Source organism: Salmo salar, chromosome 26 (assembly GCF_965601325.2).
Source record: "Salmo salar chromosome 26, fSalSal1, whole genome shotgun sequence".
NCBI classification, from domain to species: Eukaryota; Metazoa; Chordata; class Actinopteri; order Salmoniformes; family Salmonidae; genus Salmo; species Salmo salar.
The window spans coordinates 1,485,840-1,501,405 of record NC_138316.1 but is presented as its reverse complement, the minus strand read 5'-3'; the positions used below and the strand labels follow the sequence as shown (position 1 = coordinate 1,501,405).

The following is a 15,566-nucleotide window of genomic DNA, read 5'->3' as shown; positions in this document are numbered from 1 at the left end:
CATCCATTATCTTTGGTATCTGTGCCTGTTTGCTGAGTATTTTGCAGCCACTCTTAATAATTGAATTTGAATTAAAACAGCACTACATTCAAAACACCACAAGAGTGATGAATCATTCCATTTATAGTTATGCACATCATGGTTTCTTCTGTGGATAGAAAAAGGCTTTTTCTTCAGTAGAGCAGCCAGCCAGAAAAACCTATTTTCTCTGTTGCTGTGTTCTAATCACAATGTGTGACCCATGAGGCTTGCTCATCTCATCATAGGTGCTAGGTGCACTGGGTTATGTAGGCTATGGGCACATACAGCATAGCTGTGTGAGATAGATATGGGGAGACAGAGAGAGAAAGAGAGAGATGAGAGGGAGATGGATGTAGATGGCTGGGAGTGGTATAAAGCCCATCCCTGGCTCAGAGCCTACTGGGGCCCAGACTGTCAGTGCCTTGGTGGAGGCATGTGGGCTCCTGGGTGGTGGAGGGAGGCGGTGGCACAGGGGGCAAAGGTCAGCTGGAGGGTCAGCGGGTGGGGTCATTAGCAGCTGCAGCCTTCCTTCTGGGGCTGCGGTTCACTGGTCAGCCGGCCGCCCTGCGGGGCGGAGGGCTTGTGCTGGACACCAGACTCGGCGGCGTTCAGGTCCAGGCTTCCGTCCTGAATGTTCTGGTAGATCTTCTTGGCTGCCTCCAGGAACGCGTCCTCCACATTCTCACCCCTGGGTTACAGGAAAACAACAGACTCAGGCACAATGGACTGACTAGTCCCCTAGTAACTTCAATGCACTCTTTGATGCAAGTGAAAACATTTGGGTGTGTTAACTTACGTCTTTGCACTAGCCTCTAGGAACAATAGACCTACAAAAACAAAAGACTGAATTAGGTTCATTAGAAAAGTTGTTTCGCAAATAGAAAGTGATTGTTCAAACTTTGATTTCCCATGATCTACAGTACATGGAGATCTGCTGTGATAAACCTTACCGTTCTCCTCAGCAAACTGCTTAGCCTCCTCATAGGTTACATCTCGCTGGGCCTCCAAGTCTGCCTTGTTACCAATAAGAATGATCACCTGGGGAGATAGCACACAGGCCAGGGTTGTCATGGCAGCATGGAAATATTCAACTGTCTTGTAAAGACATCCCACAGTCTGATCAGGAGTTCAGATTTCCAGCTGGCTGACTCACAGTATTAGGGTTGGTGAGGTTTCTAGCATCAGTCAACCAGCTGCTAAGGTGGTTGTATGTGCTTCTCCTACAGGAAAGGACAAGAGAACATTTGGAACCATAACAATAATAGAATTTCAGTTCAAATGTACAAAGACGTAATACCAGATAAGTCATTGTGAATACAAGACAATGGAAATTGGACAAAAGGTTAAATGCGGTTACTGAATCCATGCTAATTCTCAACACTCGAATGCTGGGCACCTTATGGGCTGGTTTGCCGAAACCCAGATTTTGCATAGGCCTGGATTTAAAAAGCACTTTAAATTGACATTCTCCATGAAACATGCTTTTCTTCCAGGGCTAGGCTTAATCTGTGAGGCTAGATAAATAATCAATGTAATAGTCGCCAGGGCCAGCGTTATGGGTGGGCCTTAAGGGGCCTGGTCCGCGCTACTGTATCCCCTTGCCCGTCCAAATCAAATATTGATCATTTATTTGAACGGGACGCGAGCCGACAGAAAGACGCATCAATCAAGTCACCAGAACCAGCATTCCTCTGTCTCAGTGTGGTGTGGCCCGTGTATGTGATGCTGTCTGGACAAAAAAACTATGGCATGTCATACTCTTTTTGTCCAGACAGCACCAGATGTACACTATATATACACAAGTATGTAGACACCCCTTCAAATTAGTGGATTTGGCTATTTCACCCACCTTCGTTGCTAACAGGTGTATAAATTTGAGCACACAGCCATGCAATCTCCATAGACAAACATTGGCAGTAGAATGGCCTTACTGAAGAGCTGTGACTTTCAACGTGGGATGCCACCTTTCCAACAAGTCAGTTCTTCAAATTTCTGCCCTGCTAGAGCTGCCCCGGTTAACTGTACGTGCTCTTATTGTGAAGTGGAATCGTCTAGGAGCAACAACGGCTCAGCCGCAAAGTGGTAGGCCACACAAGCTCACAGAACTGGACTAAAGCACGTAAAAATCGTCTGTCTTCGGTTGCAACACCCACTACCGAGTTCCAAACTTGCTTTGGAAGCAATGTCAGCACAATAACTGTTTGTCGGGAGCTTCATGAAATGGGTTTCCATGGCCGAGCAGCCGCACACAAGCCTAAGATCACCATGCGCAATGCCAAGCGTCGCCTGGAGTGGTGTAAAGCTCAACGCCATTGGACTCTGGAGCAGTGGAAACGCATTCTTTGTAGTGATGAATTACGCTTCACCATCTGGCAGTCCAATAGACGAATCTGGGATTGGCGGATACCAGGAAAACGCTACCTGCCCAAATGCATAGTGCCAACTGTAAAGTTTGGTGGAGGAATAATGGTTGGAGGCTGTTTTTCATGGTTCGTACTAGGCCCCTTAGTTTCAGTGAACAGAAATCTTAACACTACAGCATATAATGACATTCTAGACCAGGGGTAGGCAACCCTGTTCCTGGAGTGCCGCAGGTACTGTAAGATTTTGTTCCAACTAGGCACCACACTTGACCAACTGAGCTAATTGATCAGTTCAATGATTGCGTAAATTCAACACACCTGGTCTTCCAGGTCGGTTAAATCAAAACCATGAACTGCCTGCAGCACTCGAGGACCAGGGTTGCCTACCCCTTTTCTAGACAATTCTGTGCTTCCAACTTTGTGGCAACAGTTTGGGGAAGGCCCTTTCCTGTTTCAGAATGACAATGCCCCCCCGTACACAAAGTGAAGTTCATACAGAAATGATTTGTCAAGATCGGTGCGGAAGAACTTGACTGGCCTGCACAGAGGCCTGACCTGAACTCCATCGAACACCTTCGGGAAAAATTGGAAGGACGACTGCGAGCCAAGCCTAATCGCCCAACCACACTAATGCTCGTGGCTGAATGGAGGCTGTTATAGCAGCAAAGGGAGGGGACCAACTCCATATTAATGCCCATGATTTTGTAATGAGATGTTCGACAAGCAGGTGTCCACATACTTTTGGTAATGTAGTGTATATCCAACAGTAACAAACTAATGAAAATGGTTTTGTGTTATTTGAAAAAAAATCGAATCGTATTCTAATGTTACCTAAGACCTTCATAAACACAACCAAATTATTATATTTGCGATAGCATATATGAAATGTATTAATAACACTGTTAAATGTTGCAGTCAAGCTCATTCGCTTGAAGGGGGGGGGGGGGGGGGGGTCCCTCGAAGCAAAGCAGTTCTAGCGTAAAACATTTTTGTCCCCTTATGGAAATCAAATGCCCGTCCAACTGCTTAGTTCTGGTGCTGGCCCTGATAGTCACTTCAAGTAAAGCCCTGCTGAGATCCTGGCCTACCTGGTGATGTCATAGACCATGAGTGCCCCTGCCGCTCCCCTGTAGTAGCTGCGTGTGACGGCCCTGAAGCGCTCCTGTCCCGCAGTGTCCCAGATCTGCAGTTTGATCTTCTGGCCGCTCACCTCGATTATCCTTGTGCCAAACTCGACTCCAATAGTATGGGGGCAGTCTGCCATGACTGTTGGGAAAACAGATAGGCCCTATTAGCTTACTAAAAGTATCTATTGAAGAGAGTATCTTGAGTGCAGTGCACATTTCTTGGTTTGTTAACAGAGGTGTATTCACTAGGAACCAAACTAAACAGGAGGGTCTAATCCCAATTTGTCCAATAAATCCTATTCTGCATGGTGACTATGTTGACTTGTGTCTGTATTCTGTTTGTATATTGCTGTAAATGTACTTGGCAAATAAAGATCATTATGATACTGAAGAAACACTTGATTCTGTTGCAAAATGTTTTGCCAGTGTGCACTAATGAATACATTTACATTTTAGTCATTTAGCAGACACTCTTATCCAGAGCGACTTACAGTACATTTCATTTCATGCATTTTTTTTTTGTACTGGCCCCCCGTGGGAATCGAACCCACAACCCTGGCGTTGCACACACCATGCTGGCGTTGCACACACCATGCTGGCGTTGCACACACCATGCTGGCGTTGCACACACCATGCTGGCGTTGCACACACCATGCTGGCGTTGCACACACCATGCTGGCGTTGCACACACCATGCTGGCGTTGCAAACACCATGCTGTACCAACTGAGCCACAGGGAAGGCCTGGATTATGTAACCTTGAATGGAAAGTAAACTTTGTAAACATGCAGTGGTACAATAACATGATTGTGTACAATCTTCCATAAAGGAGACACCACTGCTTTTTAGACCATACTCACATTTCTTTTCTGTGAACTGGTGAAGCAGGCATGATTTCCCTACACCCATATCCCCTGTAGTGGGAGAAAACAAAGCAATATAGGCAACGCTTACAATTATTCAAAGGCTTATATGAAACAGTAATGTTGAAGATTTATGGGAAGAGTGTTGTAGTTATGCTCATTTATAAAAGAGTTCAGGTTAAGTTCTCATTGAGGGCACTTTTACATAAGACCAAAACAACTGCGATGAGACATCAACTAACATTCAGATTCGTTTCAGTGAGCTATGTAAAATATGGGAATCTTGGCCACTTACCAATAATAATGTATTTGAAGATGTAGGAGTAGTTGTATGGAGCAGTAGTCATTTCGGCTCTTGAATAAAGAAAGAAACGTCCATTTTAATTAAACGTTCTAGCTAGCAATAACACCAACCAGAATGTAAACTACAAACAACCATGTCACAACCTGAGGCCCATTACAACAGTCAAGCTGGAATTGAAAACCATAAGCTAACTATAACGTTAGCTAGGTAGCTAGCTAGCAAACTGATACATTTTGTCGTCATCTAGCCTATGCCATAATAAACATATTGCGAACTGCAAATTCTCTTTGGTTATCTACTCCGATTTCAGAACACTCTCGTCAGTGTGCCAGAGCACAGAAAACCTGATGAATTTACGAACGCTCAACACCCGTTGAATATGGCCCGTGCTAGTAAACGTCGGCAAAAAAAACGTAATTAACGTGTTGCCAGCACAGCAACAGCCACCAACTACTAGGGTGAGTAAAATGTTCAGAGTGAGGTGTTCTCTGAGTTAGTTTTGGTGCATGACTGCCGTTGTGAGATTAGAACACTCGGACCCTATTCCTCCGCCAGAGCGTCCAGTGTGCGCTCTGAACACTCATTTACGAACGGACAATCTAACAACGCTCTGAATTTACAAACGCCCAGAGCGCACTCTGGCACTCAAAAGTAAATTTACGAACACACCCTAAGTTAGGCCTATTCGATTTTTTAAAGTGTGGTGCTAACTAGATCAGAGGAAAAGGGCGAAACAGTAATGGAATGGGGAAAACCTAGCGTGCACATTGGCAACTGTAACGTTGGCCAAAGGGAACTCCCATTCAGTTGCTAGCTAGTTAGCTAGCTGACTCTTGCACAAGTTAGCATTAGCTAGCTAACGTTACGCATTTAGCTAATTTAAAGTAACGTTGAGCGGTACCAAACTTGAATTCCCCAATTTCAGATAAACATGATACATGTCTTTGTTTTACCTTCTATTTGAATACTTATCTAGCTGTCTAACCCGGCGATCTGATGAATCGGTCCTTTTAAGAGGCTTTCACAATTCTTCATCAATAACAGCTAGCGCAACCAAGTTCAGCTGTATACCGCAACCTACTGGACAGGAGTACACTCAGCTAACGCTGCACTGATATGGAAGTGATAATTTTTTTACCATGGGGTTTTTCCAATGATGTGTAACTGATGTGATGATGTGTATAAATGACACTGTTGGGGAAGCTTCTCTGAAAAGACAGTTTACCAAGCGACCAGTTACTTCACTCTGAAAGAAGTTAAGCTAGGCTAGTGGCCAATCCTCAAAAATGGCTTTAGTTTTTTGAGATACCCCTACCAAATGTAGAACAAAACACAACCATGTTTAAAAAAAATCTGTCTCCCATTTATGAAATGGATTGTTGTGAAAAATATTTTACTGCAAAAAGGGTTACATTTATATATATTGGGACACACCAAAACATGCAGAATAATGCCTGGCTGGAGGGGGGCACATATCAAATCAAATTTTATTTGTCACATGTGCCGAATACAACAGGTGTAGACCGTACAGTGAAATGCTTACTTACAAGCCCATAACCAACAATGCTTTCACTTTTTAGGGTATAGGGGGCAGTATTTTCGTTTTCGGATGAAAAGCGTGCCCAGAGTAAACTGCCTAATACTCTGGCTCAGAGTCAAATATTTGCATATTATTAGTAGATTTGGATAGAAAACACTCTGAAGTTTCTAAAACTGTTTGAATGATGTCTGTGAGTATAACAAAACTCATATGGCAGGCAAAAACCTGAGAAAAAATCCAACCAGGAAGTGTGGAAATCTGAGAATTGTAGTTCTTCTTTTGAATCCCTATCGAAACTACAGTGTCTGAGGGGTCACGTTGCACTTCCCAAGGCTTCCATTGGCTGTCAACAGCCTTCAGAAAGTTTTTCCATCATTCTCCTGTTACTGGGCAGAGAATAGTAGCTCAGTCAATGAGTGGACTGCCTATGGACAAAGGACTTGGTGATGAGCACGCCCCTCCTTCTTTTTCTTCTGTATTGTCCGGTTGGAATATTATCGACGTTTTATGTTAAAAAATACCCTAAGGATTGATTGTAAACAACGTTTGACATGTTTCTACGACCGGTAATGGAACATTTTGACCTTTCGTCTCTGGTACTGCGCTCGCGCGTTATGCCTTTGGATCTGAACGCACAAACAAAATGGAGGTATTTGGACATAAATATTCTAGTATTTCGAACAAAACAAACATTTCTTGTGGAAGTAGGAGTCCTCGGAGTGCATTCTGACAAAAATCAGCAAAGGTAAGAGAATGTTTATAATACTAATTCAGAGTTTTCTTGATGCCAGAACTTGGCGGGTAGCTGTATAGCTTGCTTCGATAGCTGAGCTATGTACTCAGAATATTGAACAATGTGCTTTCTCCGTAAAGTTATTTTGAAATCTGACAAAGCGGTTGCGTCAAGGAGTAGTGTATCTATAATTCTTTCAATAACTGTTGTAAATTTTATCAACGTTTATGATGAGTATTTTTGTAAATTGATGTGCACATTCACCGGAAGTTTTGGTGGGAATACATTTTCTGAACATCACGCGCCAAAGTAAAATGCTGTTTTTGGATATAAATATGAACTTTATCAAGCAAAACACACATGTATTGTATAACATGAAGTCCTATGAGTGCCATCTGATGAAGATCATCAAAGGTTAGTGAGTATTTTAGCTTTACTTTTGGTTTTTAGAATGCATGTCCTTGCTTGGAAAATGGCTGTGTGGAGTTTCTTGTGAAGTTTATGTCCTAACATAATCTAATTTTATGCTTTCGCCATAAAGCCTTTTTGAAATCGGACAATGTGGTTAGATTAACGAGAGTCTTATCTTTAAAATGGGGTAAAATTGTTTGAGAAAATGAAATTATGAGATTTTTGCCCTTTTGTATTTCGCACCATGCTATTTCACTGGCTGTTGAATAGTGTGGGATGGTCACGTCCCACCTAGCCCAGAGAAGTTAAGTAAAAAAAAAAAAAAAGTGTTAAAACATTGATTTCTTATAAGGATTTCTTAGAAGCTTCCGGGTTGGAGTCCCGCTCCTTGAACGTAGCAGCTCTACTCTTTAGCTCAGTGCGGATGTTGCCTGTAGTCCATGGCTTCTGGTTGGGGTATGTACATACAGTCACTGTGGGGACGACATCATTGAGGCACTTATTGATGAAGCCAGTGACTGATGTGAGAACACTAAGGTAACCTGCCTAAATGACTACTGACCCGTGCACTCACGTCTGTAGCCCTGAAGTGCTTTGAAAGGCTGGTCATGGCTCACATCAACACCATCATCCCAGAAACCCTAGACCCACTCCAATTTGCATACCGCCTCAACAGATCCACAGATGATGCAATCTCTATTGCACTCCACACTGCCCTTTCCCACCTGGACAAAAGGTACACCTATGTGAGAATGCTATTCATTGACTACAGCTCAGTGTTAAACACCATAGTGCCCTCAAAGCTCATCACTAAGCTAAGGACCCTGGGACTAAACACCTCCCTCTGCAACTGGATCCTGGACTTCCTGACGGGCTGCCCCAGGTGGTAAGGGTAGGCAACAACACATCCGCCATGCTGATCCTCAACACGGTGGCCCCTCAGGGGTGCATGCTCAGCCCCCTCCTGTACTCCCTGTTCACTTGCCAGGCACGACTCCAACACCATCATTAAGTTTGCCGATGACACAATAGTAGTAGGCCTGATCACCAACAACAACGAGACAGCCTATAGGGAGGAGGTCAGAGACACCGTGTGGTGCCAGGACAACAACCTCTCCCTCAACGTGATCAAGACAAAGGAGATGATTGTGGACTACAGGAAAAAGAGGACCGAGCATGCCCCCATTCTCATTGACGGTTTTGCAGTGGAGCAGGTTGAGAGCTTCAAGTTCCTTGGTTTCCACATCACCAAAAAACTAACATGGTCCAAGCACACCAAGACAGTCATGAAGTGGGCACAACAAAACCTATTCCTCCTCAGGAGACTGAAATGATTTGGCATGGGTCCTCAGATCCTCAAAGGGTTCTACAGCTGCACCATCGAGAGCATCCTGACTGGTTGCATCACTGCCTGGTATGGCAACTGCTCGGCCTCCGGCCACAAGGCACTACAGAGGGTAGTGACTCCAGCCATCCTGGTCATCGACTGTTCTCTCTGCTACCGGTATCGGAGCGCTAAGTCTAGGTCCAAGAGGCTTCTAAACCGCTTCTACCCCCAGCCATAAGACTCCTGAACATCTAGTCAAATGGCTACCCAGACTATTTGCATTTTCACCCCCTCTCTCCACACCACTGCCACTCTCTGTTGTCATCTATGCATAGTCACTTTAATATCTCTACCTACATGTACATACTACCTCAACTAACCGGTGCCCCCACACATTGACTCTGTACCGGCACCCCTCTGTATATATTGTTATTTTTTTCTGCTGCTCTTTAATTACTTGTTACTTTTATCTTTTATTCTTATCTGTATTTTTTGGAAACTGTACTGTTGGTTAGGGGCTCGTAAGTAAGCATTTCACTGTAGTCCGCGCATGTGACTAATAAAATCTGATTTGACACTCAGATTTTCTGATTTGACACGCAGTGAGTGAACGCCCTACAGAATACTAAAGCTGCATGAACTGTCAAGGTTAAACATGGCCTGAGAAGAAGTGGATCGTTTTTATGCACTGGTAATTGGCCTTGATATGGTCCAGGGTGGGCCCAAGTGGCCACGGCATTGTGGCGAAGGCACTCTGAAATGGAGACAAAGGACTCCTCTCCCGCCACTAGATGACTCCTGTATGAAGTGTCACCTGCTGGTGGGATCCACCAAGGTGGGCATCCTTTACTTCCCAATGCCACTTGCAATTGTAACTTTCACTCTAGTCCACATGGACCACAGTTTCATCTCCCTTCACGCTTTCTATTAGCATCTTCAGCCTGTCAATCTGGTGCCCTGCATTGTACACAGGTGTACTGAAATGGGGCATCTCTTCTTGTGTCAAAAAGACCCGTTTTTCGATGCTGGATAACCTTTTTTCCAACATTATGACCTTTATTTCACACTCACCTACAGAGAGCCATCGTTTTTTTTTTTGTGAATGGGGTTGACCTACTCACCCACTCCAGAACATGACATTGGTTTTGGTAGTAAGATCAAGAGACACTGGGAAAGTTTTTCATGGTTTGGGCTAGGCCCCTTATTTCCAGTGAAGGGAAATCTTATTACATTACAATTACATTATAGATTTACATGATATACAATTCTGTGCTTCATACTTATTACATTACAATACAATTACATTATAGATTTACATTATATACAATTCTGTGCTTCATACTTTGTGGCAACAGCTTGGGGAAGGCCCTTTCCTGTTTCAGCATGACAATGCCCCCGTGCTCAAAGCGAGGTCCATACAGAAATGGTTTGTCGAGATCGGTGTGGAAAAACTTCACTGGCCTGTACAGAGCCCTGACCTCAACCCCATCAACCACCTTTGGGATGAATTGGAACACCAGCTGCAAGCCAGGCCTAATTACCCGACATCAGTGCCCAACGTTCTTGTGGCTGAATGGAAGCAAGTCCCCACAGCAATGTTCCAACAAATAGTTGAAAGCCTTCTCAGAGAGTGAAGGCAAATCAGCAAATGGGACCAACTCCATATTAATGCCCATGATTTTGGAATTTACATTTTTTATTGAACCTTTATTTAACTAGGCAAGTCAGTTATGAACAAATTCTGCCTTGTTCAGGGGCAGAACGGCAGATATTTACCTTGTCAGCTCAAGGATTCGATCCAGCAACCTTTCAGTTACTGGCCCAATGCTCTAACCACTAGGCTACCTGCCGCCCCGATGAGATGAGATGTTGGAATGAGATGTTCGACGAGCAGGTGTCCACATAACTTTGGTCATGTAGTGTGTATACAATGCATTCGGAAAGTACTCAGACCCCTTTACTTTTTCCACATTTTGTTATGTTACAGCCTTATTCTAAAATGGATTAAATATAATTGTCCCTCATCAATCTACACACAACATCCCATAATGACAAAGCAAAAACAGGGTTTAGACCCTTTGCTATGAGACTCGAAATTGAGCTCAGGTGCATCCTGTTTCCATTGATCATCCTTGAGATGTTTCTACAACTTTATTGGAGTCCACCTGTGGTAAATTCAATAGATTGGACATGATTTGGAAAGACACACCTGTCTATATAAGGTCCCACAGTTGACAGTGCATGTCAGAGCAAAAACCAAGCCATGAGGTCGAAAGAATAGTCCGTAGACCTCCGAGACAGGATTGTGTCGAGGCACAGTTTTGGGGAAGGGTACCAAAAGATGTCTGCAGCATTCAAGGTCCCCAAGTGGCCTCCATCATTCTTAAATGGAAGAAGTTTGGAATCACCAAGGCTCTTCCTAGAGCTGGCCGCCCGGCCAAACTGAGCAATCGAGGGAGAAGGGCCTTGATCAGGGAGGTGACCAAGAACCCGATGGTAACTCTGATAGAGCTCCAGAGTTCCTCTGTGGAGATGGAAGAACCTTCCAGAAGGACAACCATCTTTGCAGCACTCCACCAATCAGGCCTTTTATGGTAGAGTGGCCAGACGGAAGCCACTCCTCAGTAAAAGGCACATGACAGCCTGCTTGGAGCCCACAGGACTCTCAGACCATGAGAAACAAGATTCTCTGGTCTGATAAAATCAAGATTTTAACTCTTTGCCTTGAGTGCCAAGCTTCACGTCTGGAGGAAAACTGCCACCATCCCTACGGTGAAGCATGGTGGTGGCAGCATCATGCTGTGGGGATGTTTTTCAGTGGCAGGAACTGGGAGACTAGTCAGGATCGAGGGAAAGATGAACGGAGCAAAGTACAGAGAGATCCTTGATGAAAACCTGCTCCAGAGTGCTCAGGACCTTAGACTGGGGTGAAGGTTCACCTACCAAAAGGACAATGACCCAATCACACAGCCAAGATAATGCAGGAGTGGCTTCAGACAAGTCTCTGAATGGCCCAGCCAGAGCCCTGACTCGAACCGATTGAACATCTCTGGAGAGACCTGAAAATAGCTGTGCAGCGACGCTCCCCATCCAACCTGACAGACCTTGAGAGGACCTGCAGAGAAGAATGAGAGAAACTCCCCAAATTCAGGTGTGCCAAGCTTGTAGCGTCATCCACAAGGAGACTCGAGGTTGTAATCGTTGCCAAAGGTACTTCAAAAAAGTACTGAGTAAAGGGTCTGAATACTTATGTAAATGTGATATTTCTGTTTTTAATTTTGTAATACATTTGCAAACATTTCTAAAAACCCATTTTTGCTTTGTCATTATGGGGTATAGTGTGTAGATTGATGAGGGGGAAAAAATATTTTATCCTTTGTAGAATCAGGCTGTAACGTAACAAAATGTGGAAAAAGTCAAGGGGTCTGAATTCTTTGTGTGTGTGTGTGTGTGTGTGTGTGTGTGTGTGTGTGTGTGTGTGTGTGTGTGCGCTTCTTTATTATTTTACTCTAACCCTACCTCCCCTAAATTGGAGTAAACTATATGGACAACAATACTTTGGCTTCTACTTCCAGCTTAAACATCTTTTACACATTTTCCGGACACAGTATATTTTACGTTAGTTATCTTTTGTTTGTTTTTAGTCCCATCTTTCAGCTACCTCAATCACGCCCATCTATGTCTGAAAACCATCCAGTTTTGATTTCTAGCTGCCATATTTGTTTCCACTGTGCTGTGATGTTTCACAAAAAGTCTGAACATTTCTATTCTCATAGTTTCTACAGATTGTAAATTCAAGATAAACATTTTTACTAAGAGTATTATTGATAGATTGACTGTGACTATTCAAATCACCCAGCAGTGCTATTTGCAGAGTTAGCTCCAAGTAAATGTTGCAATTTGTCAGCCATTCCTGAACCTGCGACCAAAATCAAGCTACATATGGGTAGTACCTAAACGAGTTATCTAAGTTTGGAATCCGGTGTCGTTTTGTGTATCAGTTCATAAACCATTTGCCATGGAATCGGTACATCGCAAATCTCCTCCCAACTATTTTGCAACCTGTATGGCGCAGCTGTCAATTTTCTGGTCCTTAAAAGAAACTGGTCTAATTTATTTATCACAGTTTTCTTTAGCTAATTTTGGTCTTTAATGCAGGGCCGACGGACAAGTTCTTTACCTTCTCCCCCTTCCTCTTGCCTCTTCCATTTTTGTGGTAATGCTGCAATCAGTTGTTTGTAATTTTGGATAGAGTAGAAATGTCCATATATTTTTGTTAAATACATGTGTGACATAACTCCACCAGTCCTATTTGTAATATTGTTTGCAAAGATGATACTGTTTAGAATTTTTTTTAAATGTTTTTTGATCAATTAGCTTATTTGAGTTTAATCATATTTGTTGTAATCTTTGTTCTGTCTTTTCTGGTGGATTAAACTGAAATTGCAATAAGCTTTCAATGACTTGTTTTAAAAATAGCAATATTTTGGAAATTATTTAATCTTAAAATAACTGAAAATGAGAGGTTGTAATCTGAATGAAGAGAAGGCCATTCTTGAACACGGGGTGAGCCATTCTTACTAATCTGCTAGAGAACCAGTTTGGATTTAAGTATAGTTTTTGTATGACTGAAGCCTTAAGTGAGAGGTCCAGTGCTTTAATATTGTACGGTTCTGCTTTTATTTTCTTAGTGAACCTTGTGTTCTTTTTCTTTGTGTTCTTGAACGTAGCCCTGTTCCTTTGTGTTCTGGAACGTAGCCCTGTCTTTCATTTTTGTTCATTGATTTCACCTGTGTTCGTTTCTCACCTGGTCTTATCAGCTCCCTATTTAATTCAGTTGTTTCTGTTTGTATGGTTGTGAGGTATTTGTTTTTGACTGCCTACCTGTGTTTGACCATTGCCTGCGGCCACGATTCCTGCACTCTGCGATGCCTTAATAAACATCTGCTGCGCTCTGCGCGTGAATCTACACCCTTTTCTCCCTGAGTATTCATTACAGAATACCTCACCCAAAAACGGAATGAATTCAGCGGAGCTACAGAGGTGCCTAACCCAGCAAGAGGAGCTTATGGAGGAAATTTGCCATCTTCTCCGCCAGCCTATCCCTACTCCTCCGATACCAGGTATCTTAACCCATAGCCCTCCTTCGTTCATACCCATGCCTGGAAAATATGACGGTTCACCTGGGAAATGTCAGGGATTTCTGATGCAATGCAGAACATGCATTGAGCACAACCCCACTAACTTCGCCACTGACAAGAGCAGGGTGGATTTTGTGTTTCTACTCACAGGCAAAGCCCTGGATTGGGCCACCGCTATATGGACTGCCAACAGCACAGAACTCTGATCCGAGAACCATTTCCACACGCTCTTCAAAGAGGTATTCGATCACTCTCCCTCTGGTCGTCCTATAGGAGACCTACTCATAGAACTTCAACAAGGACGCAATTCAGCTGTCGGGTATGCCCTCGAGTTCTGCACCATGGCTGCAGGGAGTGGATGGAATGGGGCTGCTTTACTTACCGTCTACCGAAGTGGGCTCAACAGGGAACTTCAGGTGGAGCTGGCCTGTAGAGGTGACGTTCAGGACTTAAATCAATACATTCGTATCGCCATTGACCACCTTATCGCCGACCGCCAAAGAACTCTGCCACCCAGGAACCCAAAACCTTCTCTTTCCATGATACCGTCATCCCGTCTGAGTCTTCCAGAGCCCATGCAGTTGGGCCATGCTCCTCTCCCATGTATCAAACGTCAAAAACGAGCTCAATGCCATACAACACTCCTTCCGTGGCCTCCAACTGCTCTTAAACGCTGGTAAAACCAAATGCATGCTTTTCAACCGATCGCTGCCCGCACCTCTCCCACCCCGCACCTCTCCCACCCGAATAGCATCACTACTCTGGACGGTTCTGACTTAGAATATGTGGACAACTACAAATACATAGGTGTCTGGCTAGTCTGTAAACTCTCCTTTCAGACTCTTAACTTCTTTGGGATAGGGGGCAGTATTTTCACGGCCGGATAAAAACCGTACCCGATAAACTGGTTACTACTTTTGCCCAGAAACGAGAATATGCATATAATTAGATTTGGATAGAAAACACTCTAACGTTTCTAAAACTGTTTGAATGGTGTCTGTGAGTATAACAGAACTCATATGGCAGGCCAAAACCTGAGAAGATTCCATACAGTAAGTGCCCTGTCTGACAATTTGTCCTTCTGTTGCATCTCTATCGAAAATACAGCATCTGTGCTGTATACGTGACATTTTCTAAGGCTTCCATTGGCTCTCTAAAGCCGCCAGAAAGTGGAATGGGGTGTCTGCTGTCTCTGGGCGAAGAACAGCAGCAGAATTTGTGAGTGGTCAGCCTGGGGACAGTGACACTGGAGATGCGCGGTCACGAGACTACTCCATTTTTTTTTCTTTCAGCCTTTGAATGAATACAATGTTGCCCGGTTGGAATATTATTGCTATTTTACGAGAAAAATGGCATAAAAAAAAAAAGATTTTAAACAGCGTTTGACATGCTTCTAAGTACGGTAATGGAATATTTTGAATTTTTGTCACGAAATGCGCTCGCGCGTCACCCTTTGGATATTGACCTGAACGCACGAACAAAACGGAGCTATTTGAATATAACTATGGATTATTTGGAACCAAAACAACATTTGTTGTTGAAGTAGAAGTCCTGGGAGTGCATTCTGACGAAGAACAGCAAAGGTAATCCAATTTTTCTAATAGTAAATCTGAGTTTAGGTTGTCCCAAACTTGGTGGGTGTCAAAATAGCTAGCCGTGATAGCCGGGCTATCTACTCATATTGCAAAATGTGCTTTCGCCGAAAAGCTATTTTAAAATCTGACAACTGATTGCATAC

The 15,566-nt window shown here is 43.6% G+C and overlaps 1 protein-coding gene across 2 annotated transcripts; it reads right to left on the bottom strand.

Annotated features, from left to right (window-relative positions):
• Nucleotides 1-255: 255 nt before the first annotated feature.
• Nucleotides 256-5,777, bottom strand: rab14 (RAB14, member RAS oncogene family). 2 transcript variants are annotated; one of them, XM_014174799.3, is made up of 8 exons: nt 5,630-5,777; nt 4,668-4,726; nt 4,370-4,423; nt 3,473-3,650; nt 1,175-1,241; nt 972-1,059; nt 818-848; nt 256-709 (listed from the first exon to the last, which is right to left on the bottom strand). In XM_014174799.3, the coding sequence occupies exons 2-8, from the start codon at nt 4,717-4,719 to the stop codon at nt 532-534; spliced, it is 648 nt and encodes a 215-aa protein (XP_014030274.1). In that variant the 5' UTR covers nt 4,720-4,726; nt 5,630-5,777; the 3' UTR covers nt 256-531. The 2 variants fall into 2 exon arrangements, with proteins under 2 accessions (XP_014030274.1, XP_045564049.1); XM_045708093.2 differs by lacking the exon at nt 5,630-5,777 and adding an exon at nt 5,038-5,224.
• Between the last annotated feature and the right edge of the window lie 9,789 nt (nt 5,778-15,566).

Excerpts from the sequence above, each read along its gene's own strand:
- rab14 (XM_014174799.3), bottom strand. The coding sequence starts at position 4,719 with ATGACTACTGCTCCATACAACTACTCCTACATCTTCAAATACATTATT. Across the intron at positions 4,424-4,667 it reads CTTCAAATACATTATTATTG|GGGATATGGGTGTAGGGAAA; the intron begins GTAAGTGGCCAA and ends CTCCCACTACAG. Across the intron at positions 3,651-4,369 it reads CCAGTTCACAGAAAAGAAAT|TCATGGCAGACTGCCCCCAT; the intron begins GTGAGTATGGTC and ends TTTTCCCAACAG.